Here is a 23,220-nt window from a genome sequence, read left to right as displayed (position 1 = left end):
TTCACCTGTGGGGCACAAAACCTCTGACATACGGGTGTGGTTAATAAACTATCTTCACACATGTTCAGATTAATCTAACAATTTCTGACTGCATTCTCTTTCTAGACTGTATCTAAAAAAATGTTTTTTCTTTGTATATTATTTAATCCTACAATTAGCCTCTTCCCCCCTCTTGACACATAGTTCTGCTCATGTGTCAATATTACCACCTACCTAAACAATCCCTTAGGTAATTTATCAACCAATTGCCATGCCTTTCATTTTTGAGATTGTCTTTTGCTTCTTTATTGCTCCTCCCACTTCCTTTGTCTTTTATGGCAGCTAAATTCGACTTTCATCCAGTTCAGAATCAATTAGTAATCCAATCATCAATCTCTTATCTTGTAAAAACACTTATGTTTAGTTCAAACTCTGTTCTACCCAGGCTCTCCCGGGCTTGACCTGAAGACTGATTGTTGGACATGACAAGTCCATATTTAGGTCACCTAAGTCTTCTGCCTAGCAACAAAGAATAAAAACCTCTATGTTCGTGATTAACCCAGTTATCTCTAATAGCCCACCCAAAAAAACATCATCATCTTTAAATCACGACCAATGTCATATCCCTCTTTACTCTCTACCATTTGGGTAACATCCCTGATATATGTATGCCTCCTTAGAGTTCCAAATGATTTTACCATGGGCTGCCATTGCCTTCCCATAGATAAGATCACTCAATTTACCCATATGCAGTACATAATGGAGTACCCAAGCTTTACAGCAGTCTATCCTTACCAAAAAGCTCATAATTCTTCATCTATTTTTTTTTCTCTAGTCCCTATCTACCTGATCCTATTGCTAAATCAATGATCTAGGCAATAGCTGTGTCGCCTTAGATATACATTCCTCTGATTACTGCAGCTTATTCCATTAATTTAGGTTCAAATATCCCCCAACAAACCGTTCCATCCTACAGCATAGTAAACACCACCCATGAACTGCTGAAAATCCCCTAAATTCAACATAACAACCCTTTATAAACATCATGCTGGGTGTGTTGTTTTTTTATTTGAAAAACCCAATTGAAAAACAACAATCAAAGATAGCCAGGCTCAATTTAATTTGGTAGCTCCCTTTTATGACCTAAGTACTGCCTAACTTCACTACTGCTTCCCCTTAGCAACATTCCAATAAGATAAGCTAATCTCTTTCTCCTGGTTATACATTTTGTTAACCTTCAATTACCATCAGTAATCTAAAGATGGTAGTACACACAAAACATGACACAGATATCCCCAGTCCTAACCCATCAATAATGTTTGTATCAATCTAATTCCTCATAACTAATCCATAAAACCACCCAAAATTCCTCGAGTATCCAATGATTATTTAATGGATTACGCTAAAACTGCTACATGTGATCTCATTTCAAATGATCCATTATCAATTATTTGTTCAACCCCCTAGGAAAATCTGTCTCCCCTTCTATTGTTCCTGTCCCCCTTGTAAATGTCATATTTCAGTTTTTAGCCAATACAATCACGGTTACATCAAATGTTCCCTCAGTTAATGGTATTTTCCCCCTAATATTTCATACTCTTCTTATTTCCCTAAATGAGATGTAATCCCTTGCCTTTCCTCTACTATCCTTCTATCATTACTGAATCAATGATAATAACTGCAATAACTATCAATAATAATTGTAATAACTATTACGAATTATATTGTTCCCTTTTTCTGATAATGTTATAATTGTAGCCTATTCCATCACTTTAGTTTAAAATATATGTTTCTTTATAACAAATCCAGAACCCACCACAGGCTGGCGCTATTTCCCCAGCAAAACAGCCAATGCCACTTGCTTCCCCGTAACGAAAATAAATTATCGTTTAAAAATGTACCAACTATTTGTATTTTCCCGCTAACCCATTTCAGTTCGCTATTCAATCTCTTTAACCGTTCTCTCTGATTCGGCCCCAATCAATAAAACAAATACTTGATATCGTTGATAAGCATACACTTAATGACATTCCTACCATCTGAACTATGTACTGTCTCTCACATCTCCTCCCCCTCTCCTGCTCCTTCCTACATTATGGGGGAGGCGCGGGAAACTTCCCTACAATCTTCCTTCTTAGGAAATAATGTCATTCGTACTTGTAACATATTTTCATAGACCTATCTAGAATACTACTAAAGCTATCTAATGCAACTTTTAATACACGTAAAAACTCTCTCTCCCTACACCCATTCCCCATTGAATAAGTGCGTCTTCCTAGTTACCCCATAACCACGCCTCAAATCTTTTATTCAGCATTTAACCAACCAAATACTAAGTAGTATCCGGTTATCATTCATACTCGCCATTGAATTCCCTCATACACACATATTTCACCTTATGCCATTCAAATGCCTAACACAACATAATAGTTCAATAGAACCCTCTATTGGCTCTCTACTATTTATACATTACTTCTATAACCACTTTAGTTATGGTCCGATTACCCATTAAACCTTATCACATAACCTTATCACCTAATCAAACAACGGCACAACCTTAAACTCATCTCCGCCGGCTGGTAGCCCAGTAACCAAGAGCACCGTCTCAGTAACCGAGGTCGCCGGCTCCAACTCCCGAGCCAACCAGGTGAAAAATCCGCTGATGTGCCCCCAAGCAAGGCACCCAACCCCCACTGCTCCTGCAAGTCGCTCCGGACCAGAGCGTCTGCCAAATGACCAAAAATGCAAATGTAAATATTCTCTACTTTCTCACTCATGACGTACGTCTACGTTTGAGTGAGAAAGTTCATACATATGCATCGTTGGAATTTTATAGGTACCTCTCAAATAATCGCTTCGTGGTGTTTTTAGCCAATTCTTAATCGACACGAATCATTTTTTCAAACATTTTACCCGTTGAACCAAAAAATAGACTGTCCTATCTCCGACACTGCCCTTTCCTTTACCCCTGCAGTCACGATGGTTAAATATTGCTTTGTTACCGTTAAAGCACTTTCGCGCTTAAAAAAGACCCTCGCTGTCTCTAGCCCCTCCCCTCGCTGTTTTTTCAAATCCGTTCCACAGTTTACATGCAATCATAACTTCTAATTTTTAATCTAGATGCCCAATAAATCTATACCTATTCTCCCAAATGGATCCATAAAACATATTTCTTCGATCTCTTCCTAACATATATCTTTCATCCCCCGTTAATTCTCAGACCTCTTTAGAAGATTTATTTCCCATGGTGGAAAAATAAGAAATCCCCCCGTTTAGTAATAATTCAATCCAGAATTATTCTCCTAGGAGCTATTATCAGTGCGTCTCTCGAGCCAATGTTATGATCTGCTTTTGTAATTAACCATTTAAAATTATTTAACCCCTAACCCAGAATTTTTTATTTAAAACTCCGGTTTCATGAAAAGAGTCAGAAAACCATTTTTTCTCACGCGACTTATTTTTAGCTCCTTCCTTGAAACAATTATCACGTATTCCAATGGATTCTCAAATCTCACACGTATACAACATTAAACAATCATTTGCCAAACCTATTTGTAACCTAGAGGTTGTAACTGCTCCAGTTTCATGAAACAGACAGAGTTATAGCAAATCCCCAGTTGTTTACGCGACTTTTGACCTGTTTTATGTATCCATAGCACACGACAAAAATCATCCCTTTCCCTGTTTATCGTAACACTGTACCCAGTACAATCTCAATAAAAACGAGTTTACATTGGTGATGGCCTTTAACCCCGTGTCATTTCGGACTAGATTATTTTGGTAATAGCTATTTACCTAGGGTCAATTTCGGACCCTCCCCGTTTAGTAATAATTATTACTTCCTTTGCGATTTTGGTAACTTTCTCTGCCCTTCACAATAATTATTTATTCTTACACAAGTTCAAATAATTTCACCAAAACCCATGAATAAAAATTACTGACCTTTTCCTTTCAGTTTGGATTTAAATGCTTTTTCAAACTCGTTAACGTCTTTATCGTTCATAAGAGTCATCACCGGCCTGTTTATAACCTTAACGTCGAAGGCCAGGACTATTCTCCATGGATGCAATCATCCGCCCGTGCACGGTTTCGGTGTTTCTAGAACGACAAAGACGTATTTAAGATCCGGCTCGAAGGACCACTCTGTTAAGAGAATTTCTATCTCTAATTCAACCCTAAGCTTGAATCATTACCAGAGGTTGTAAGGCTCTGGTTTTAATCATAAATGATTCAAGGTCCACAACCAACAAGGATTATCTGTTTCTTTATTCATGGAGAGCTCTGGCGCCAAAACCCATACACTCCTGTTTTATACCTCGACACACAAAGGCACCCTGCTCCGCCCACCTCTAGGAGGCCCCCTGTAACCCGTTTTCTCAGTCCCCGCCCCCCTCTGTTAGTAGGTTGACAATACATTATAATTCTAACACAGTTCACACATTTATACTGTATTTGGGGTGAAATCCTTTAGTCATTATTCTTAAAATACAAATTAATCTAACACATTGAGAGATTAAATACAACTCCATGGCTAAACCAAGACATGCCTGAATCCCCTTGGGGAAAGGTAATGCATACAGAAGATATACAGTGATAGTAAAATCAAAAGCACTGACAACCATTTTAGTGCCATTCATTATTCATTTCAAGTTTTCGGTCACTGTCATACTCCGTGAATATAACCTTAAATGTCGGCTGTGAGCTTATTGCATGAAATCAAAAGTCTCAAATCTGATATTCACAGAAATCAAGTGTTGGCAAATCACAATTGATGATCATGATTATACAGCATAAAGAAAGGATTCAGTTAGCGTTGTCTTTTTCCTTAAGACTTAAAACAGTCAATGAGAATATAACAATTCACAGAAAGGACTCTTCCAGTTCTTTTTCATGAACGTGTACATCAAGGGTTTTCTATGATACAAGCTGCCAAATCTAGCAATGTAACTTCATGGTAGTTCTGCTCTCCGATCAATGTGTCTATGAGTCTGTTGGCTTCGGTGGATGGAACCTGTCCAGTGGGTCAAGTGACAGAGGAACATCCATCTGCCCTAGTCTTTTGCAATGTCATGGCAAAATTGCCCCCAATCCCATCTGTGTATTTCCTACACTGAGGTTAAAAGGTGTCCCGGTTCTGGTTTATGGGACCAGTCCAATGGTGAGTCCAGGTGTGGTTAGAAGCCCAGGTACTCAGCCAGGAACACAGCCAGAACCTTGGTGAGGTTCTCCTCAGTGCCATCCAGCATGTGCCAGAACAGGGGGAATGGGGTGGCAATGTCATGAAACACAGGAACACCTGAGTTGGTGTGAAAGAAACAGAAGAAATGCAGGATTGAAATTATTTCATAAGACAACATTCCATCAGCCGAGGTGAAGTAGTGTCGTGATAGTATGTCAGTTTGTATATGAGCACACCCTCTCACTCACCTTTACGTAGGAAGGGGATGTGGTCTTCCTGCACAGGGCCCAGGTACACGTCCTTCCTGAAGTAGGTCTGCTCAGAGGGGTGAGAGGTCAACAGACCCTGCCTGTGCAGCCTCTTCTCAGAGAGAGAGAGAGAGATGGATGGAGGAGAGTTAAAGCAGAGTGTAGAAAGACAACGACAATAAGGGAAGTGACCCTCCCTGTGTTACCTGCAGACAGTCAAACCAGCGGGCAGTGTTGTCAAAGTGATTTACAATCAAAGGGTCTGGACCACCAAGCAGGTCCAGTAGAACAAATAGGTCCTAAAATGGAGGATGAGTGGATATGCCATATTTTAATAAACACACACACAAAGGTGTCTCACCACAGCCTGCAGCAGGTTGGTGTGTGTGTCATGCGCTCTGCCAGATGCATTGATCCGCCGAGAGTCTGTGGCTGTCCACTCCTCAAATGACTCCTCTCCATCAAAAAACACTCGCTGGAGGGTTACAGTAGATGCTTACAGAGAGAGGGAGGGGGGAGGAGGTAGTGTTCAATAGCAGAAGATGGAGAAAGAGAGAGTGGTGAGAATGTTCTGCTCTGTGCCAACTGGTAGCCAAGTAAAGGCCAAGGCAATGTCATTTCATCACATCTCAATTCTCATTTCCCAGCAACAACGTCACTCTTGCAGTTGATTTTCCTTTTCGTGTGAGGCTGCAGGGATGTCGCAGTTTGGCTGTGTGAGTGTATTTCTGACTGCCAAGATCAGTCTCTGGGGGACACTGCTAAACAGAGGAGTCTGCTGCTAAAAACAGCGCTTCTCTCTGCAAGGCTACAGTCAGCACCTTATACTCTACACTGCAGTGAGAGGAGATAGAGAGTAGTGAGAGACACCCAGCATCCCAGCAGCTCTCTTTGTTCTTTCCCTTGCAGTCTTTATTCTGTGTAACATGATAATAACCCTGCCCATGTCAAAATCAGTTTATTCTAAGTAAATGTCCCCAGGGAAATCAGACATTGATGTTAGGCTCATTGTGCTACTGCATTTTGTTTGCTGCCAACTTGGGACGGGTCTGCTTTGAATATTTGACTGTTTATCTCAACAAAATCTCCTATACCAACTAAACTGACAAATATATATAAAATGCAGTCCCTGGAAATAAATTGACGGACAAAACAGGACACGGTACCCGCTGATTGAGAGCTTTGAGCTGGGTGTCCAAAGCAGAAGCCAGCTCCAGGATCATGGCACATGGCACTGCTGAGTCGCTGGCCCCCAGGAACACCCTCTCTGGGACGCGGGTGTCCGGGGGCAGGACTTTGGAGTCGTAGTGGTAGGTCAGCAGCAGCCTGCGAGGGGTCCCGGGGTCAAGGGTCGCGATGATGTTGGAGAAGGTGGCCTGACCCCGAGGAAAGGGAGGATAAGGTGGAGATGTGTTGAGAGAAAGACATGAGAGAGAAGGGTGTGAACTAGAGGTATTTCGATTGATCTTTAAAAGGAAATGATATACTCTTTCCTACCTGAAAGTGGTGTGAGAAAGGCACCATTTAAATGCATCATCATTATTGTCACCTAGTCTACCTAATCCACTCACCTGGCGTACGGCCTGGCTGAGGATGGGCCTAAGGTGAGTTTCCCACAGACATGTCCCATCTACCTGGGATGCCAGCAGCCGCACCTGGGATGGAGAAGACTTACTGGTCTTACGGGATAACTGGAGAAGCAGAGGAATGGGTGGGTGGTAGAGAGCGAGCGCTGAACACAACTGGAATAGAACACAATACCAAACCTCAAATCACTGAAGCCCTCAGCGATACCATTATCAGTGTGCCAACTGTACTAGAACAACAATTACTTCCGCAACTGTAAACAGTACAGTAATTGATTGAGTTTAGTTCCTTACCCTATCTTTTGCCAAATCTACGACGGGGATTCTGTTGTTGTGGTTTCTGCTTGTGTCGTTAGACAAATAAACTCAGCAAAAAAAGAAACATCCCTTTTTCAGGACCCTGTCTTTAAAAGATAATTCATAAAAATCAAAATAACTTCACAGATCTTCATTGTAAAGGGTTTAAACACTGTTTCCCATGCTTGTTCAACGAACCATAAACAATTAATGAACATGCACCTGTAAAACGGTCGCTAAGACACTAACAGCTTACAGACGGTAGGCAATTAAGGTCACAGTTATGAAAACTTAGGACACTAAAAGAGGCCTTTCTATTGACTCTGAAAAACACCAAAAGAAAGATGCCCGGGGTCCCTGCTCATCTGCGTGAATGTGCCTTAGGCATGCTGCAAGGAGGCATGAGGACTGCAGATGTGGCCAGGGAAATAAATTGCAATTTCCGTACTGTGAGACGCCTAAGACAGCGCTACAGGGAGACAGGACGGACAGCTGATCGTCCTCACAGTGGCAGACTACGTGTAACAACACCTGCACAGGATCAGTACATCCAAACATCACACCTGCGGGACAGGTACAGGATGGCAACAACAACTGCCCGAGTTACACCAGGAACGCACAATCCCTCCATCAGTGCTCAGACTGTCCGCAATAGGCTGAGAGAGGCGGAACTGAGGGCTTGTAGGCCTGTTATAAGGCAGACATCACCGGCAACAACATCGCCTATGGGCACAAACCCACCGTCGCTGGACCAGACAGGACTGGCAAAAAGTGCTCTTCACTGACGAGTCGCGGTTTTGTCTCGCCAGGGGTGATGGTCGGATTCGAGTTTATCGTCGATGGAATGAGCATTACACCGAGGCCTGTACTCTGGAGCGGGATCGATTTGAAGGTGGAGGGCCATCATGGTCTGGGGCGGTGTGTCACAGCATCATCGGACTGAGCTTGTTGTCATTGCAGGCAATCTCAACGCTGTGCATTACAGAGAAGAAATCCTCCTCCCTCATGTGGTACTCTTCCTGCAGGCTCATCCTGACATGACCCTGCAGCATGACAATGCCACCAGCCATACTGCTCGTTCTGTGCATGATTTCCTACAAGACAGGAATGTCAGTGTTCTGCCATGGCCAGCGAAGAGCCCGGATCTCAATCCCATTGCGCACATCTGGGACCTGTTGGATCGGAGGGTGAGGGCTAGGGCCATTCCCCCCAGAAATATCCGGGAACTTGCAGGTGCCTTGGTGGAAGAGTGGGGTAACATCTCACAGCAAGAACTGGCAAATCTGGTGCAGTCCATGAGGAGGAGATGCACTGCAGTACTTAATGCAGCTGGTGGCCACACCAGATACTGACTGTTACTTTTGATTTTGACCCCCACTTTGTTCAGGGACACATTATTCCATTGCTGTTAGTCATATCAAATCAAATCAAATTTTATTGGCCACATGTGCCGAATACAACAGGTGCAGATATTACAGTGAAATGCTTACTTACAGCCCTTAACCAACAGTGCATTATTTTTTATAAAAAAGTAAAATAAAACAACAACAAAAACGTTTTGAGAAAAAAAGAGCAGAAGTAAAATAAAATAACAGTAGGGAGGCTATATATACAGGGGGGTACCGGTGCAGAGTCAATGTGCGGGGGCACCGGCTAGTTGAGGTAGTTGAAGTAATATGTACATGTGGGTAGAGTTAAAGTGACTATGCATAAATAATTAATAGAGTAGCAGCAGCGTAAAAAGATGGGGTGGGGGAGGGGGGGCAGTGCAAATAGTCCGGGTAGCCATGATTAGCTGTTCAGGAGTCTTATGGCTTGGGGGTAGAAGCTGTTGAGAAGTATTTTGGACATAGACTTGGCACTCCGGTACCGCTTGCCATGCGGTAGCAGAGAGAACAGTCTATGACTAGGGTGGCTGGAGTCTTTGACAATTTTGAGGGCCTTCCTCTGACACCGACTGGTATAGAGGTCCTGGATGGCAGGAAGCTTGGCCCCAGTGATGTACTGGGCCGTACGCACTACCCTCTGTAGTGCCTTGCGGTCGGAGGCCAAGCAGTTGCCATACCAGGCGGTGATGCAACCAATCAGGATGCTCTCGATGGTGCAGCTGTATAATTTTTTGAGGATCTGAGGACCCATGCCAAATCTTTTCAGTCTCCTGGGGGGGAATAGGCTTTGTCGTGCCCTCTTCACGACTGTCTTGGTGTGTTTGGACCATGATAGTTCGTTGGTGATGTGGACACCAAGGAACTTGAAGCTCTCAACCTGTTCCACTACAGCCCTGTCGATGAGAATGGGGGCGTGCTCAGTCCTCTTTTTTTTCCTGTAGTCCACAATCATCTCCTTTGTCTTGGTCACGTTGAGGGAGAGGTTGTTATCCTGGCACCACACGGCCAGGTCTCTGACCTCCTCCCTATAGGCTGTCTCATCGTTGTCGGTGATCAGGCCTACCACTGTTGTGTCGTCTGCAAACTTAATGATGGTGTTGGAGTCATGCCTGGCCATGCAGTCATGGGTGAACAGGGAGTACAGGAGGGGACTGAGCACGCACCCCTGAGGGGCCCCCGTGTTGAGGATCAGTGTGGCAGATGTGTTGTTACCTACCCTTACCACCTGGGGGCGGCCCGTCAGGAAGTCCAGGATCCAGTTGCAGAGGGAGGTGTTTAGTCCCAGGATCCTTAGCTTAGTGATGAGCTTTGAGGGCACTATGGTGTTGAATACTGAGCTGTAGTCAATGAATAGCATTCTCACGTAGGTGTTCCTCTTGTCCAGGTGGGAAAGGGCAGTGTGGAGTGCAATAGAGATTGCATCATCTGTGGATCTGTTGGGGCGGTATGCAAATTGGAGTGCACATGCTCGGAGTACACGTCCTGGTAATCCGTCTGGCCCTGCGGCCTTGTGAATGTTGACCTGCTTAAAAGTCTTACTCACATCGGCTACGGAGAGCGTCAGTGGAACTTGTTCAGTTTATGTCTCAGTTGTTGAATCTTATAATCATACAAATATTTACACATGTTAAGTTTGCTGAAAATAAACGCAGTTGACAGTGAACATAGCAATAATCAGCACACCCAAGAGACAGAAGACCAGTAACCGGGCACCCGAACCGAGTTGCAACCAGGGAGAGCACTGTTATTCGCCTGCAAAGGCTTGTGCCATCGACTAGTTCTCGACATCAACGTTTTCTAAAAACCAGGGCTAGAACGAAATGCCTGTCTCCCTTGGCATTTATACTCGACTCTTTCATGGTAACATGAACTTCTACGTGCCAAACCCATCTTTCAATTAAGCCTTTTATGGATTCATCCCCGGTCTCCGATCAGTCTAGTGTCATACTTGGGTTTGCTTTATTGGAGATGAACATTTATCTATATAATTTATCTATCGATGGTTAGGCTACTCGTCCTTATCTAAAATTCTTTGTTCTCAAATATCTTCCTACTACTTTCGGCTGTTATTTCAATAGGTTAATGCAGTAACTGCCATGGTTTGTAATTTATATAGCTGTTATGAGAATTTCTATCCCAATGCTTCAAAAATGAACTTATTACTCAGTCTGTATCCCAGAGGTTGTAAATCTCTAATAATCAGACCAAGCAGCCCAGCATACAATCATCAGGGTTTATTCATGAGAACGTTCTAAAACAAAATGGTCGTACAATATTTTTATATGCACACGTCAGAGAAAAGATCCCTCCCCTCTGTAGGCAGGCTGTAGTTTTCCACTTTATAATTGCTCTCCTGACCATCAGTTCACACACACACACACACACACACGCCTAACAGTTTCTCTGCTCCCTAAATTCCTCAGTTATCTTGGTTTCTCAGTTGCCTGTAGACAGTTCTCCTTGTCCTTTGTTGTCTGGCCTAACTCTTACTCACAACACAACTTGCTTTTTTGGCACCGGGTTTTCGTTGACGGTGACAACGCAAGGGTTTATTTTATAGGCGCAGTCCCCGCCTGACAGATCTTACAAAGCCGTGATAGGTATTTAACGTGTCAGACAACTACTGAACATAAATATAAACGCAACATCTTTCATGTGCTGAAATAAAATATCCCAGACATTTTCCATACCCACAAAAAGCTTATTTCTCTTAAATGTTGTGTACATATTTGTTCACATCCCTGTTAGTGAACATTTCTCCTTTGCCAAGATAATCCATCACCTGACAGGCAGTGGTGGAAAAAGTACTCAATTCTCATTCTTGAGTAAAAGTAAATATACCTGAATAGAAAATGACTCAAGTAAAAGTGAAAGTCACCCAGTAAAATACTACTTGAGTAAAAGTATTTGGTTTTAAATATACTTAAGTATATTTTAGCAACTACATATACTTTTGATACTTAAGTATCAAAAGTACGAATAATTTAAAATTCCTTATATTAAGCAAACCAGACGGCACAATTTTCTTGTTTTTATTTATTTACGGATAGCCAGGGTCACACTCCAACACTCAGACATCATTTAAAAACAAAGCATTTGTGATTAGTGAGTCCGCCATATCAGAGGCAGTAGGGATGACCAGGGATGTTCTCTTGATAAGTGTGCGAATTGGACCATTTTCTGTCCTGCTAAGAATTAAAAATGTAACGAGTACTTTTGGGTGTCAGGGAAAATGTATGGAGTAAAAAGTACCTAATTTTCTATAGGAATGTAGTGAAGTAAAAGTAAAAGTTGTCAACAATATATAAAGTAAAGTACAGATACCCCAAAAAACGACTTAATTAGTACTTTAAAATATTTTTACTTAAGTACGTTACACCACGGCTGACAGGTGTGGCATATCAAGAAGCTGATTAAAACAGCTTGATCAATACACAGGTGCACCTTGTGCTGGGGACAATAAACGGCCACTCTAAAATGTGCAGTTTTGTCATACAATGCCACAGATGTCTCAAGTTTTGAGGGGCCGTGCAATTGGCATGCTGACTGCAGGAATGCCCACCAGAGCAGTTGCCAGATAATGTCATGTTAATTTCTATAGAATTTGGCAGCACGTCCAACCGGCCTCACAACCGTAGACCACGAGTATGGCGTTGTGTGGGCAAGTGGTTTGCTCTCAAAGTTGTGAACAGAGTGCCCCGCAGTGGGGTTATGGTATGGGCAGGCATAAGTTACGGACACGAACACAATAGCATTTTATCGATGGCAATTTGAATGCACAGAGATATCATGACGAGATCCTGAGCCCCATTGTCTTGCCATTTATCCGCCGCCATCACTTCATGTTTCAGCATGATAATGCACGGCCCCTTGTCGCAAGGATCTGTACACAATTCCTGGAAGCTGAAAATGTCCCAGTTCTTCCATGTCCTGCATACTCAGACATGTAACCCTTTGAGCATGTTTGGGATGCTCTGGATCAACGTATGACAGCGTGTTCCTGTTACCGGCAATATCCAGCAACTTCGCACAGCCACTGAAGAGGAGTGGGACAACATTCCACAGGCCACAATCAACAGCCTGATCAACTCTATGTAAAGGAGATGTGTTGAGGCAAGTTGTGGTCACACCAGATACTGACTGGTTTTCTGATCCACACTTTTTTTAAAGGTATCTGTGACCAACAGATGCATATCCGTATTCTCAGTCATGTGAAATCCATAGATTAGGGCCTAATTAATTTATTTCAATTGACTGATTGCCTTACATGAACTAACTCAGTAAAATCTTTGAAGTTGTTGCATGTTGCGTTTATTTTTGTTCAGTATACATGTTATAGCAATCTGTCAGTCGATTACATAGCACGCAACCATTGGTTGATGCATGCAACGTCTGAGCCAGAGGAACGCGACCGTTACATTGTTGCCACTTCTATCCACTGACATTACTGTTCCATTTGGTTCCATTCAGTGTTTAATTTGAGGATTCAGTCGATACATTGTATGCCTCAGGTCACATGCCAGCAACTCTAGCAGACGTACAACAGAAACCTGTTTATGTGATCAAATAGTTAAATACAATTGCCAGAAAGATAAAACATTATTCCATCATTATGAAAGATTTTTTATATATGTTCTTATAAAATAATGAAAACAATTTACACTTAAATGTACAGTCATTGATACATCCCCAAGAAAAACAATGTTCAACCGTACGTTTTCGTCGATGCATAAAGCACCCCTGCCTCATGCAGAATGCACTAACAAGTAAAGTAAGAAAAACTATTTAAATTATAAAAACAATACAGAATCATACAAATCAGCTTTGTACAAAGATTTAAAATCAAACAGCATACATAGAAATAAAAACACAGTACCCTCTTAATTTCACTATTTTGTATTTTTCAGGTTGCAAAAGTGGCCAATGTGTTCCAGAAATAAATTATACAAATATGAAACATAAAAAAAAAAAAATCATACAATTGATCCATTTACCAAGTTTCGGTATGACCATATGTGATTTGTGCACATGCAACATTGATGCATCGAGCTATGTTCAACATGTATATAACTGCAGTTTGCTTAAAATCAAATATATCGAAACTAAATCCTTAACAACACCCATACCCCTCCACACACAAATAACAAAATACAGATAAAGACATTGGAGATATCAACATCACAGCACATTTGCTGAGCTTCAGTGATAACATGAGTGTTTAGGGTTATGTTGGAGTTCCTCTTGGTTTTTCCCAAGATGAGATGATTGAACTGGCTGGAGGAGGATGCACAGAGGCAGACTACAACAGTGTCTTTAGAAGGGCAGTGACGAGCAAAGAGTGAGATGAAGAGAAATGGAGACCGAGATGCCTGTTTATTTTGCTCTTATCTAAATGTAATGTCTCTCAACAATGTACAGATGTTTTTGAAAGAGTGAGGGCAGTGTTGAGTAGTGTGTTTTGTATGTGTGTGCCATATGCGTGTGAATGTCCACCGATCCAGCCTCAAAGGGTTTACACCATACAGGTACATTCACACACACAAAACTATAACTACATAGTACAGTTCTTAAAGGGGGTGTCTGTGAAAGGTCCTGAGAATCGTGAGGGGAAGACAGGATTCCAGTTGAGGCAGGGCAGGGGGTTCCTGAAAAGGGGGTCTATGATGACAGGGTACCTATCTGTGCTAGGGGCTTACGTTTACTGGAACGAAAATAGTAATATGGTCCTTCAGCAGACACTTCAATAATTTATTGAATGGATGTGGCCCAAATGAGAATTGGAATCCACACCGTTGGTTTAGCCAGCTCCATGCTCCCCTCCATTTATTTATGTGGTCCTCTGTAGCTCAGCTGGTAGAGCACGGCGCTTGAAACGCCAAGGTAGTGGGTTCGATCCCCGGGACCACCCATACACAAAAATGTATGCACGCATGACTGTAAGTCGCTTTGGATAAAAGCGTCTGCTAAATGGCATATTATTATTATTATTATTATCCCACATTCATTACAAACAATGGACACAAAGACACAAATCTGTAAGAAAAATAGTTTCTGTAAAGAATATAACCAAGCTAGTTAGAAGAAAGTGTATTTGTGTTGATTTAGTTCAGTGTATTCCTGTCAGATGGACATTTTTACAAAATGGCCACACGTTTCACACAGACCCATCACCACAAGCTAAGTTACTTAAGTTTTAAGTCATTTAGCTAGGTCTCACAGTTGTGTATAAATTGTTGAGTTTGATTCTGCAGACACTAGGACTGTCTGTTAGCTAAATTAATGTATAATACCCCTTCTTTCTAGTACACACACACACACCATGACACAGGTACTGATATGACACAGGTGACTACAGTGTTTAAGAGATCATTTCCATGTATTTTCTAAATGCACAAAGATGTGTGTAGTAGCTGTTGGTACCCAAAACAAAAACCACTAAATATGATAATTCTACATATTGTAAAAAAAAAACTGCTTAGATATTTGTAAATACCTTTAAAATTGATCGTTAACCAAACAGTGACATTGAGATACTATCATTGAGTTAGACAATATATTCGGTCTCATAAACTGAACGAGATGGCTTGTCTCATATCACTAGCGTAACATATTACAGCTTGCTTATAACTGAAATGCCCTGTGCCAGCCAGCCTATCACACACTCAACAAAGGGTAAAAACACATCACGAGAGCTCTCTATTTTGTGCGATAATGCATTGTCTGAGTATTTGCTGTACCCTACACACCTTCATGAGTTACACACCCACCTCTTTACGTCAGTTATATCAGTACAATATACATGTGTTCAAGCGATATGTTGACTCATACAGGCAAAACTACAGTACCATGTCTTTTAGAACACAGGTCTCCCAGAGCATTCTGGGAGTTGGAGTCTTTTTGAGCCAGAGCTCGTGTTTGTTTTTGGCTGATTCGCTTCAGGAACAGTATTAGGCCTCTCCGTGTGATCTAGTGTTCTACAGTTCATAAAATGTCTCCTCTTTATTGGCTTTGCTCTGACGCAGGAGTGTATAAGACTTTAGTTACAAAAATAAAAACCTACAAGCAGGGACAGAGAGGGATTCACTCTGGGTGCACAGGCTGAGGGAGAGTCGGCTTGTGCAGTGTTGGACTCTCTTATCTGAGTTTTTAAAAATAGGCGTGTCTACTTGGAGGCTCTTCTGTCTAGGCAATTCGGTTTCAGATGAGCCAACGGGGATCCATTGGTTCTCTGCAGTCCCTGTGTCTGTCCAGCCCAGAGCGTGGCAGGGTTTCTGGGGTAGGTGGTGCACCACAGAGAGGGTGGCGGCGTAACGGCAGGTCTCTCTCCACAGAGCAGGTCAGAGTGGTGGAGGGGTAGTCCTCCTCTTCTCCCCTACCATCCCACCCCTCTAGAAGAGGCCGGAGGGAGACGGTGTGGTTGGAATGTGACAGAAGCAGCAGGTGATGGATAGAACGTGAGAATATAGGGGGGGGGGGGGGGGGGTTCTTTCCCTCTCTTATGCTTAAAAGCGACTACTTTTCTTGTACATAATGTCACACCCTAACTTACTTGCATTCATTCTATTTTCTACTGCCCATGTATTCCACAGTGCCTAACCAGACCCACTAATAAATCTATTCCCCACTCAATTCCAACAGCATGAAACTCACTGTGGCCTCACTAATTCACGTTTATCCTAACTAACCTCTTCCCCCCTCTTCATCGTTCTCTAGCTTAGGTCACACGCCCTCTCCGACGTCATTTCCTGTGTTTGGTGTGAGCTCACTTCTTCTGCGGGGTGTCGGTGAAGAGCATGCTGAACTTGCGGAGCTGCTCGCTGGCCGAGTGGCTCTCTTCCTGCAGCCGCTGGTTATTCTGCCGCAGGTTAGCCATCTCAGCCAACAGGTGCACTTTGTCCTTCTTCTCCTGAGGGACAAAAAGGGAGGGAAGGCAGGAGAGAGAGAGAGAGAGAGAGAGAGAGAGAGAGAGAGAGAGAGAGAGAGAAGAGAGAGAGAGAGAGAGAGAGAGAGAGAGAGAGAGAGAGAGAGAGAGAGAGAGAGAGAGAGAGAGAGAGAGAGAGAGAGAGAGAGAGAGAGAGAGAGAGAGAGAGAGAGAGAGAGAATTCATTTTCAGTTTCAGTTCTTGCTGTGTCAGTGGTACAGCCATATAAAGTAGTATAGAGCCAAAATGTCTCTCTGGTGTAAACGGTACCTTCTCCAGGTCAGTGTTGAGCTGCTTCAGCATCACCTCTAGGCTGTACAGTCGCCCCGAGAGGTCGTTGGGGACCTCATCCCTGAAAACACACAAAGACATTAACTCACACTGTCATATGGGTTACGTAGCAGGTAGGGCAGACAGGTTTAACAGGTGTGTTCAACAGAACAACAGAGTTTACCAGGACCGTACAACGCAGTATGTTAGTTTGGTAAACAAGAGGTAGTTTCAGTGATAGGCTGGTTGTAGTTATGCCCTGAGACATCACAAGCTGACCGGCCAGACTGCTGTAACTCAAACACTCCACTGTTAGCTTACTACAGCAGGTGTTCAGAGATCCTTGGTAACTGGTTGACCTGATAAAAGGAAATGAGAAGTCCAAGCATAGGCGGTGCTTTTATATACTCAAATATTGTGTTTAGGATTTGTGTTAAATAGACGAAACGATCCTAATCTGCTGTAACTGCCATGATCTTACATTGTGCGTCTGTGGCAGTGTCTATGGATCGTGATTGTTTGATCTTGGGTGTGTGAGTTTGTGTCTTGTGTGTGAATATTTGTGAATTTATGCGAGGTGTGTGTGGGTCAGAGACTTACCCGCTGAAGGTGGGGGTAGTGCGTGGAGTCTGAGGTGTTTGGAACTGGATTGGACTGATGATCGGCCGCATGTCTGGAACCCCAACTTGAGGCTCAGTGAGCGAGAAGAGAGACACTGCCCTTTGCACTGTAAAACACACACACAGTTACAATGCAGCATTTCCCCCTTCACAATCAGCTATATCTTCACAAGGTCTCCAGGGACATTTCACACGATCAAGCCCATCCAGGAGCAGCCTAGCTGGGCTGTAATCGAGGCCCAGGATCATGTGTCAGTAGGGGCCTTGTGTGTTTGCTGGAGCTGCTTTGAGAAGCTTTGTGGTGGCAGGGGATCAGAGTATTGTGAGACCAGGTCTCTCTCTCAGCTTAGGCTACTGACACACAAATACACAGCATGTACACACAAACAAAATCTCTCTAGCAAATATCTGAACACACACACAGAATACTCAAACTCACCCTCGTAGGCCTTGGCAGCGTTGACCAGGCTGGCCCACTCCAGGCCACAGGCAGTGTCAGGCAGGGGCATGAGCCCCGGGTCCAGCCTCCTCAGGGGGGGAACCTTATCCCTCACCTCTGTCAGAGACAGCTCCGACGCAGACAGAGGGACTGGCCAAGCAGGAGGGGGGCAAGGAGGTCAAATAAGTCTTAGCAGATTAGTATTCATGATGATGTCACATGATAACCTTCGCTTCTTGAAAGTCATGTATCTTGAAAACTTGATTGCTCGCATGCAAAACATTTTGGGACTGTATCAAAAGTGAACTAATGAAATAAATACCAAAATATCATTTTTGAGTGGACTACTCCTTTAAAAGTAGCACATAAACAATTCTTTATCTGACTATAACTGAGCCCTGTGCCTTCTTGTTATGCCATAATTAGGTATGGATGCAATGAAGTGAGAAGGTAATAACATCAAGCGGTGGCCCCACTCACCCTTCTTGTTGGGCATGTGGTTGGCAGTGTGTGCGTGGCGCCGGGTGGGCAGGGTGCAAGTGAACAGCAGGTCGCTGGGAGTGCCCTGGTCAAACAGGGGGGCAGAGTTGGCATAGCTGGCATCCCTGCGCCCGCTGCACAGAGACTCGTCTGAGAACGTGCGCTGAAGAGTGCACCGAGGAGACTGAAAAGAGAAGGGAGGGAGGTTAGTTGTGGGGTAGTATGTTAGTGTGTGAGCAAGTGGTAAGGTTTGGGGTGTGTATGTGTAAAATAGTGTGTAGTGTATGCGTGTGTGTGTGTGTGTATATGTACTGGGTTTGTGTGTGTGTCCCTCACCATGTCTCTTTGTGGCATCTCGCCAGGGTTGTCCATGATGATGAGTTTCTTCAGGTCGTCCTCGACGGTGCTCTTGTGGGATCTCCGTGGAGAACGCAGGTCCCTTAGCGACGCTCGAAGACGGGGCTGTCCGAACACGTTCTTAGAATTCACGTCCACCTGCCTGAACACACACAGCAGGAATATACTGTAGGTTAAATACAGTAACACAACTTATCACACTGAGCATGGATTAACTCAGTAGTGTAATGCTTGACTTTTGTGTTGGTAGTGTAGCACACTGGTGCCTCGGTAGACCAGTGCATCTCAATGTGCACGCACACACACTCTCTCTCTCTCTCTCTCTTACTTCTTGCTGCTGTTGCTGTCAGAGCTGTAGGTAGTGGGTGTGTTTGAAGGGGAGGGGGCGTTGTCGTCCGGTTGCCAGGCGCCCAGTCTACTCTTGCTGTATAAGGCCTTGGGGGCGGAGCTGGAGAGAGGGGTGGAGCTGAGTAGAGCAGAGTTGGGCGTGACTGTGGCGGCTCGTACCGGCTGCGATTTCTCTGCTGAAGGGGTCTTGTAACCCTGGGGTGTGTAGCAGGCCCTGTGACGCCACACACACACACACACAGACACACGGCATTAATATACAGAGGAACACATGCTCAAATCCATAAATCGATCTCTATCTATCCATCTACATGCATAGGTTTAGAGATAAACATATGCTTGAGTTGATGGATCCATTCAGGGTGGGATACGTAGCACATGCACAACACAGACACAACAAACCACACATCATGCAGAACAGCTGCTGGTGGAATTCACATCTCAAATCCCCTTTGTCTCCCGACCCAATTCCACCAAAAGCCACCTCATCCAACCAGCAGTAACATCTGTGAATATCCCTGACCAGCTATCATGGCTTTCTCTGGACATCATACATCCAGCAAACCATCCACCCAATCACTCAAGCAACCATTCAGCTACAAATGTCCATCCAACCCACCATCACTCAATACCTACACCCATCCATCTTACCACTCACACGTCTCTATCCCCATTTCCTAAGCTCCTGTACCACAGTTTAGACTACATACCTGTATGTTATTTGTTGTGTCCCACTGTGTGTTGGGTGCCTCTGTGTGTCAGAGTGCTGTCCTGTTCCCTGAGTGACTGGGTATAGACTGGCAGAATGGAGTGATGGAACTGGGGGTCTAAACCCCCAATCCTTTAATCCCCCTCTAAGAGTAGCTGGACTCTCTAAATATGTGTGTCTACATGTATGTAGGGCAGGGGTGGTACATCTGGCCCATACATGCCCCCCATAGGGATTAAACACTGACGTGTTTCAGTACGTTCAGTATGGGATGCCTGTGTGGACAAAACACACAGTTCTTTGTCCTCCCCTTCCACTCTCTTACCACTACTAAAAGCTAACCTGAGTTGGAGTGTATAAGCGCTAGCAGTGTGTGTGTGTCACTCTCTTGTACCTGGGTTTAAATGAGTCTGGCTTCTCCACGTTGGATCCAGGAGGAGGGAAGGTGCGCGTGCGGTATCCTTTGTTCTGATTGGCAGGTAATACAGGTGATGACTCTAGTCTCCGCCCCTCGACTCCGTTGACCCTCACCCCAGAGAGCTGCTGCAGCCCGCTATTATAGGTTGCCGAACAGTGCAGGGGCTTCTGTGATTGGCTGGACTGGTTTCCGTGGCGACCGCCGGGCTTGGTGTTGTAGAGGGTGGGGGCGTCGATGCCGCTGTCACTGGATCCGCCCTTACTGGGGGGGTCGGGGTCAGGTTCAGCCAGGTCGCCTAGGCAACACCCGGACCCCCCCGGGCCTCCTCTCCCCCCCCCAGCCCCGTCGAACCAGCGCTCGTCACTGTGGCTGCTGGATGCGTTACTGGAGAGAGTGTTACTGCTGGAGTGGCTGGAGTACTGGGTCTCACCCTACAAAGAGCGGGATGAGGTGGGAGAGAGAAAGAAACGGTAGATCCACAGAAAAGCAACAGGCAGAAAATCTCTCTAAATAAAAGAGGACAGTTATATCTGACCTTTGAGTGTCTGTTGGGGGAGTCTTTCCCTGGGACGTCCTGTCGGGTGGGTCTCCTCTGTCCCCCTCCTCCTCCTGGCCCCCGAGACGATGACACTGGGACATGCCATAGGGGCTCTGGGCAGAGAACACACACACAAACACCATTACACATAACCCATCACAGGTCTACTGTAGTGACAGGTGTGGTATGTAGGTCATCACTATGTTTTACGTGTTCACTCTGTGTGTGTGTGTGTGTGTGTGTGTGTGTGTGTGTGTGTGTGTGTGTGTGTGTGTGGTCACTGGTTAGTGTATTGGGGTAGTCAGTATTTAAGCCCCTTTTCTGATGGTGATGGATGTCTAACTCAGTTCGATTTGGAGCCACTCCAAATAGTTTCAAAGGACACACACACAGGTGTCTGTAATCATGGCCGGGTGTGGTTTCATATAATTGGTTAATTTACAGATATAAATAGAACATATAAAAAACATAAATGGATAGCATACGATCATAGATACAATTTGGCTACATAGGCCTACAAACATTTACAATGAATAGCAAAATCACAATAATCACAAGAATGGCTTCAGGTCAAAGTCTACGTTGAGACCGAAGGGAGCAAGGGTCTTTAAATTAAAGATCCAGGCAGCCTCTCGTTTTAACAATAAATTGTCGAGGTCACCCCCTCTCCTAGTGAGGGTGACGTGTTCGATGACGATATAACGTAGGGACGAAATCGAGTGGTTCGCTTCCAAAAAGTGGGCCGCAATTGGGTACGTGGAGTTTTTGCACCTAATGGTGGTACGATGCTCCGAGATTCGTACTTTTAGTTTGCGCTTCATTTTACCCACATCATTTTTACCACAAGGACAAGTTATAAGATAAATAACTGCCTTAGTTGAGCACGTGATAACACCTTTGATTGGGGTCTGTTTCCCTGTTTGGGGGTGTTTGAAGGATCTACATTTGAAAGTGCTATTGCATTGAGCGCAGCCATTACACTTGTAGTTTCCAACCGGTAGAGGCGCAAATAGAAGGTGTGCAGGGGTATTTTGGGGTGGTAAATCAGAGTTTACCAATTGATCTCTGAGTTTCTGCCCCGCGAGAATACGACCAAGGGATCTTAGAATGTGCCAATGTTTGAGAACGATTCCCTTAATTTGTTCAGAGCACTTTGAATAGCGGGTAGTAAGAACGCAGGAGATCATGTCTCGGATTTTCCCAATGGCAGTATTCATCTGACCATTTTTGTACCCCCTCTTCTTGAATTTCTGTCGAAATCTGACTGTTTTTTTGCTAATTCTTTTGGTTAGACAGAATTGGCTGTAGGGCTAACTGTTTTTCAAGGGAAGCGGGTGTGTGTACCTGTCTTGCAGCGCTCCATAGTGCTGTCCTGGCTGGTGAAGCCCGAAGAGGACTCTCCACTAGAGGTTATGTCCAGACTGAGATGAGGTTCGTAGGTCAGCAGGGGATGCTGGGCTGAACCGTACCTATACAGATATAAGAGGAACAGAGAGGTTACACACGCATGCACACTCTCACACACTTGCACTCACGCTAGGGCTGGGCGGAATACCGTATTTTACTATATACCGGTATTGATGCACGGACCGGTTTGGGTTTTTACTTTACCTTCTACAACGGTATTTCAATGTTTGGTTTGTTAAATGTGTTAACGCCACTCCAGCGTTTTTATAATTTACTCAGTTTGCTACTTGAGTCGTCTCTCCCTCTCCTCCTGCAAATGTTTTTTTTTATGCTAACAAAGTACTAGCGAATTTCCATGGCAGATGCTAGCTAAATGCTAACAAGGGCAAGCAAACATAATATTTTTTTTTATTTTTTTTTTAAATATTTTTTTTTTTTTTTTTTATTTTTTTTTTTTAAGCTAAATGCAAGGACAGAAAATGTCATAAAGTTGTAGAACTATCTCAAAAAGCTACTCACACTTGATCCAGAAGGTGATTGATTGTCTCTGCTGTATCCAAGAAGCTTGATATTGCAAGCTAGCCACCTAACGTTATAGCTAGCAAATTAGCAAACCAAATGCATAGCTGGAGCCCTGAGCTGGAGAAAATGTATTTGGCACCTCTTAAATAGTTAACTTATAGTTCTAAGATATTTAGCTGGCAAACATTATTAGTGAATTTCAAGTGTAACTTGATCACCTCTCTTGTGCTTCTCAACAGTAGATCGACACGTTTTCTCCACGTGCTCCTTAACAAAGAAACATACCATGTGACTGGCTCAATTGAATTATTTGAATATTTTTTGGGGGGTTGTGGTATTGAAAATCATACAGTCTGTACTTCAAAATACCCCGGTATATACAGTATACCACCCAAGCCTGGTAAAAAATATTGGGATATGATATTTTGGCCATACCGCCCAGCCCTAACTTACACACAGACTTGGGCAAACTCTGATTTAGGCAGACAAAAAAAGTGTACAGGACACACACACA

General features: G+C 43.8%; 2 protein-coding genes across 3 annotated transcripts in view; both read right to left on the bottom strand.

The window, feature by feature from the left end:
- Positions 1-5,153: 5,153 nt before the first annotated feature.
- Positions 5,154-10,465, bottom strand: qpctla (glutaminyl-peptide cyclotransferase-like a; the record flags this gene model as incomplete). The annotated part of the gene is given in 10 exon segments (XM_084147595.1): positions 5,154-5,275; positions 5,407-5,521; positions 5,613-5,705; positions 5,768-5,902; positions 6,573-6,872; positions 6,987-7,097; positions 7,287-7,357; positions 9,567-9,570; positions 10,335-10,390; positions 10,393-10,465. Coding segments are annotated over 10 exon segments (1,080 nt in total).
- A 2,819-nt stretch (positions 10,466-13,284) lies between these two features.
- The window catches only part of sipa1l3 (signal-induced proliferation-associated 1 like 3), a 106,739-nt gene continuing 96,803 nt past the window's right edge, over positions 13,285-23,220 (bottom strand). For both annotated transcript variants that reach the window (XM_084147488.1, XM_084147489.1), the window contains 10 exons: positions 22,122-22,246; positions 20,775-20,890; positions 20,216-20,670; positions 19,093-19,326; positions 18,744-18,906; positions 18,408-18,591; positions 17,928-18,077; positions 17,469-17,595; positions 16,869-16,950; positions 13,285-16,583 (listed from right to left, as the gene is read on the bottom strand). In XM_084147488.1, the coding sequence (XP_084003614.1) occupies positions 16,440-16,583; positions 16,869-16,950; positions 17,469-17,595; positions 17,928-18,077; positions 18,408-18,591; positions 18,744-18,906; positions 19,093-19,326; positions 20,216-20,670; positions 20,775-20,890; positions 22,122-22,246 (1,780 nt within the window). In that variant the 3' untranslated portion in view covers positions 13,285-16,439. The remainder of the gene's footprint in view (positions 16,584-16,868; positions 16,951-17,468; positions 17,596-17,927; positions 18,078-18,407; positions 18,592-18,743; positions 18,907-19,092; positions 19,327-20,215; positions 20,671-20,774; positions 20,891-22,121; positions 22,247-23,220) is intronic.

The sequence above is a fragment of the Coregonus lavaretus genome (assembly GCF_964263955.1).
Source record: "Coregonus lavaretus genome assembly, chromosome: 30".
Taxonomy (NCBI): Eukaryota; Metazoa; Chordata; class Actinopteri; order Salmoniformes; family Salmonidae; genus Coregonus; species Coregonus lavaretus.
The sequence above is the reverse complement of the archived record's forward strand: the minus strand, read 5'-3'. Positions and strand labels throughout refer to the sequence as shown.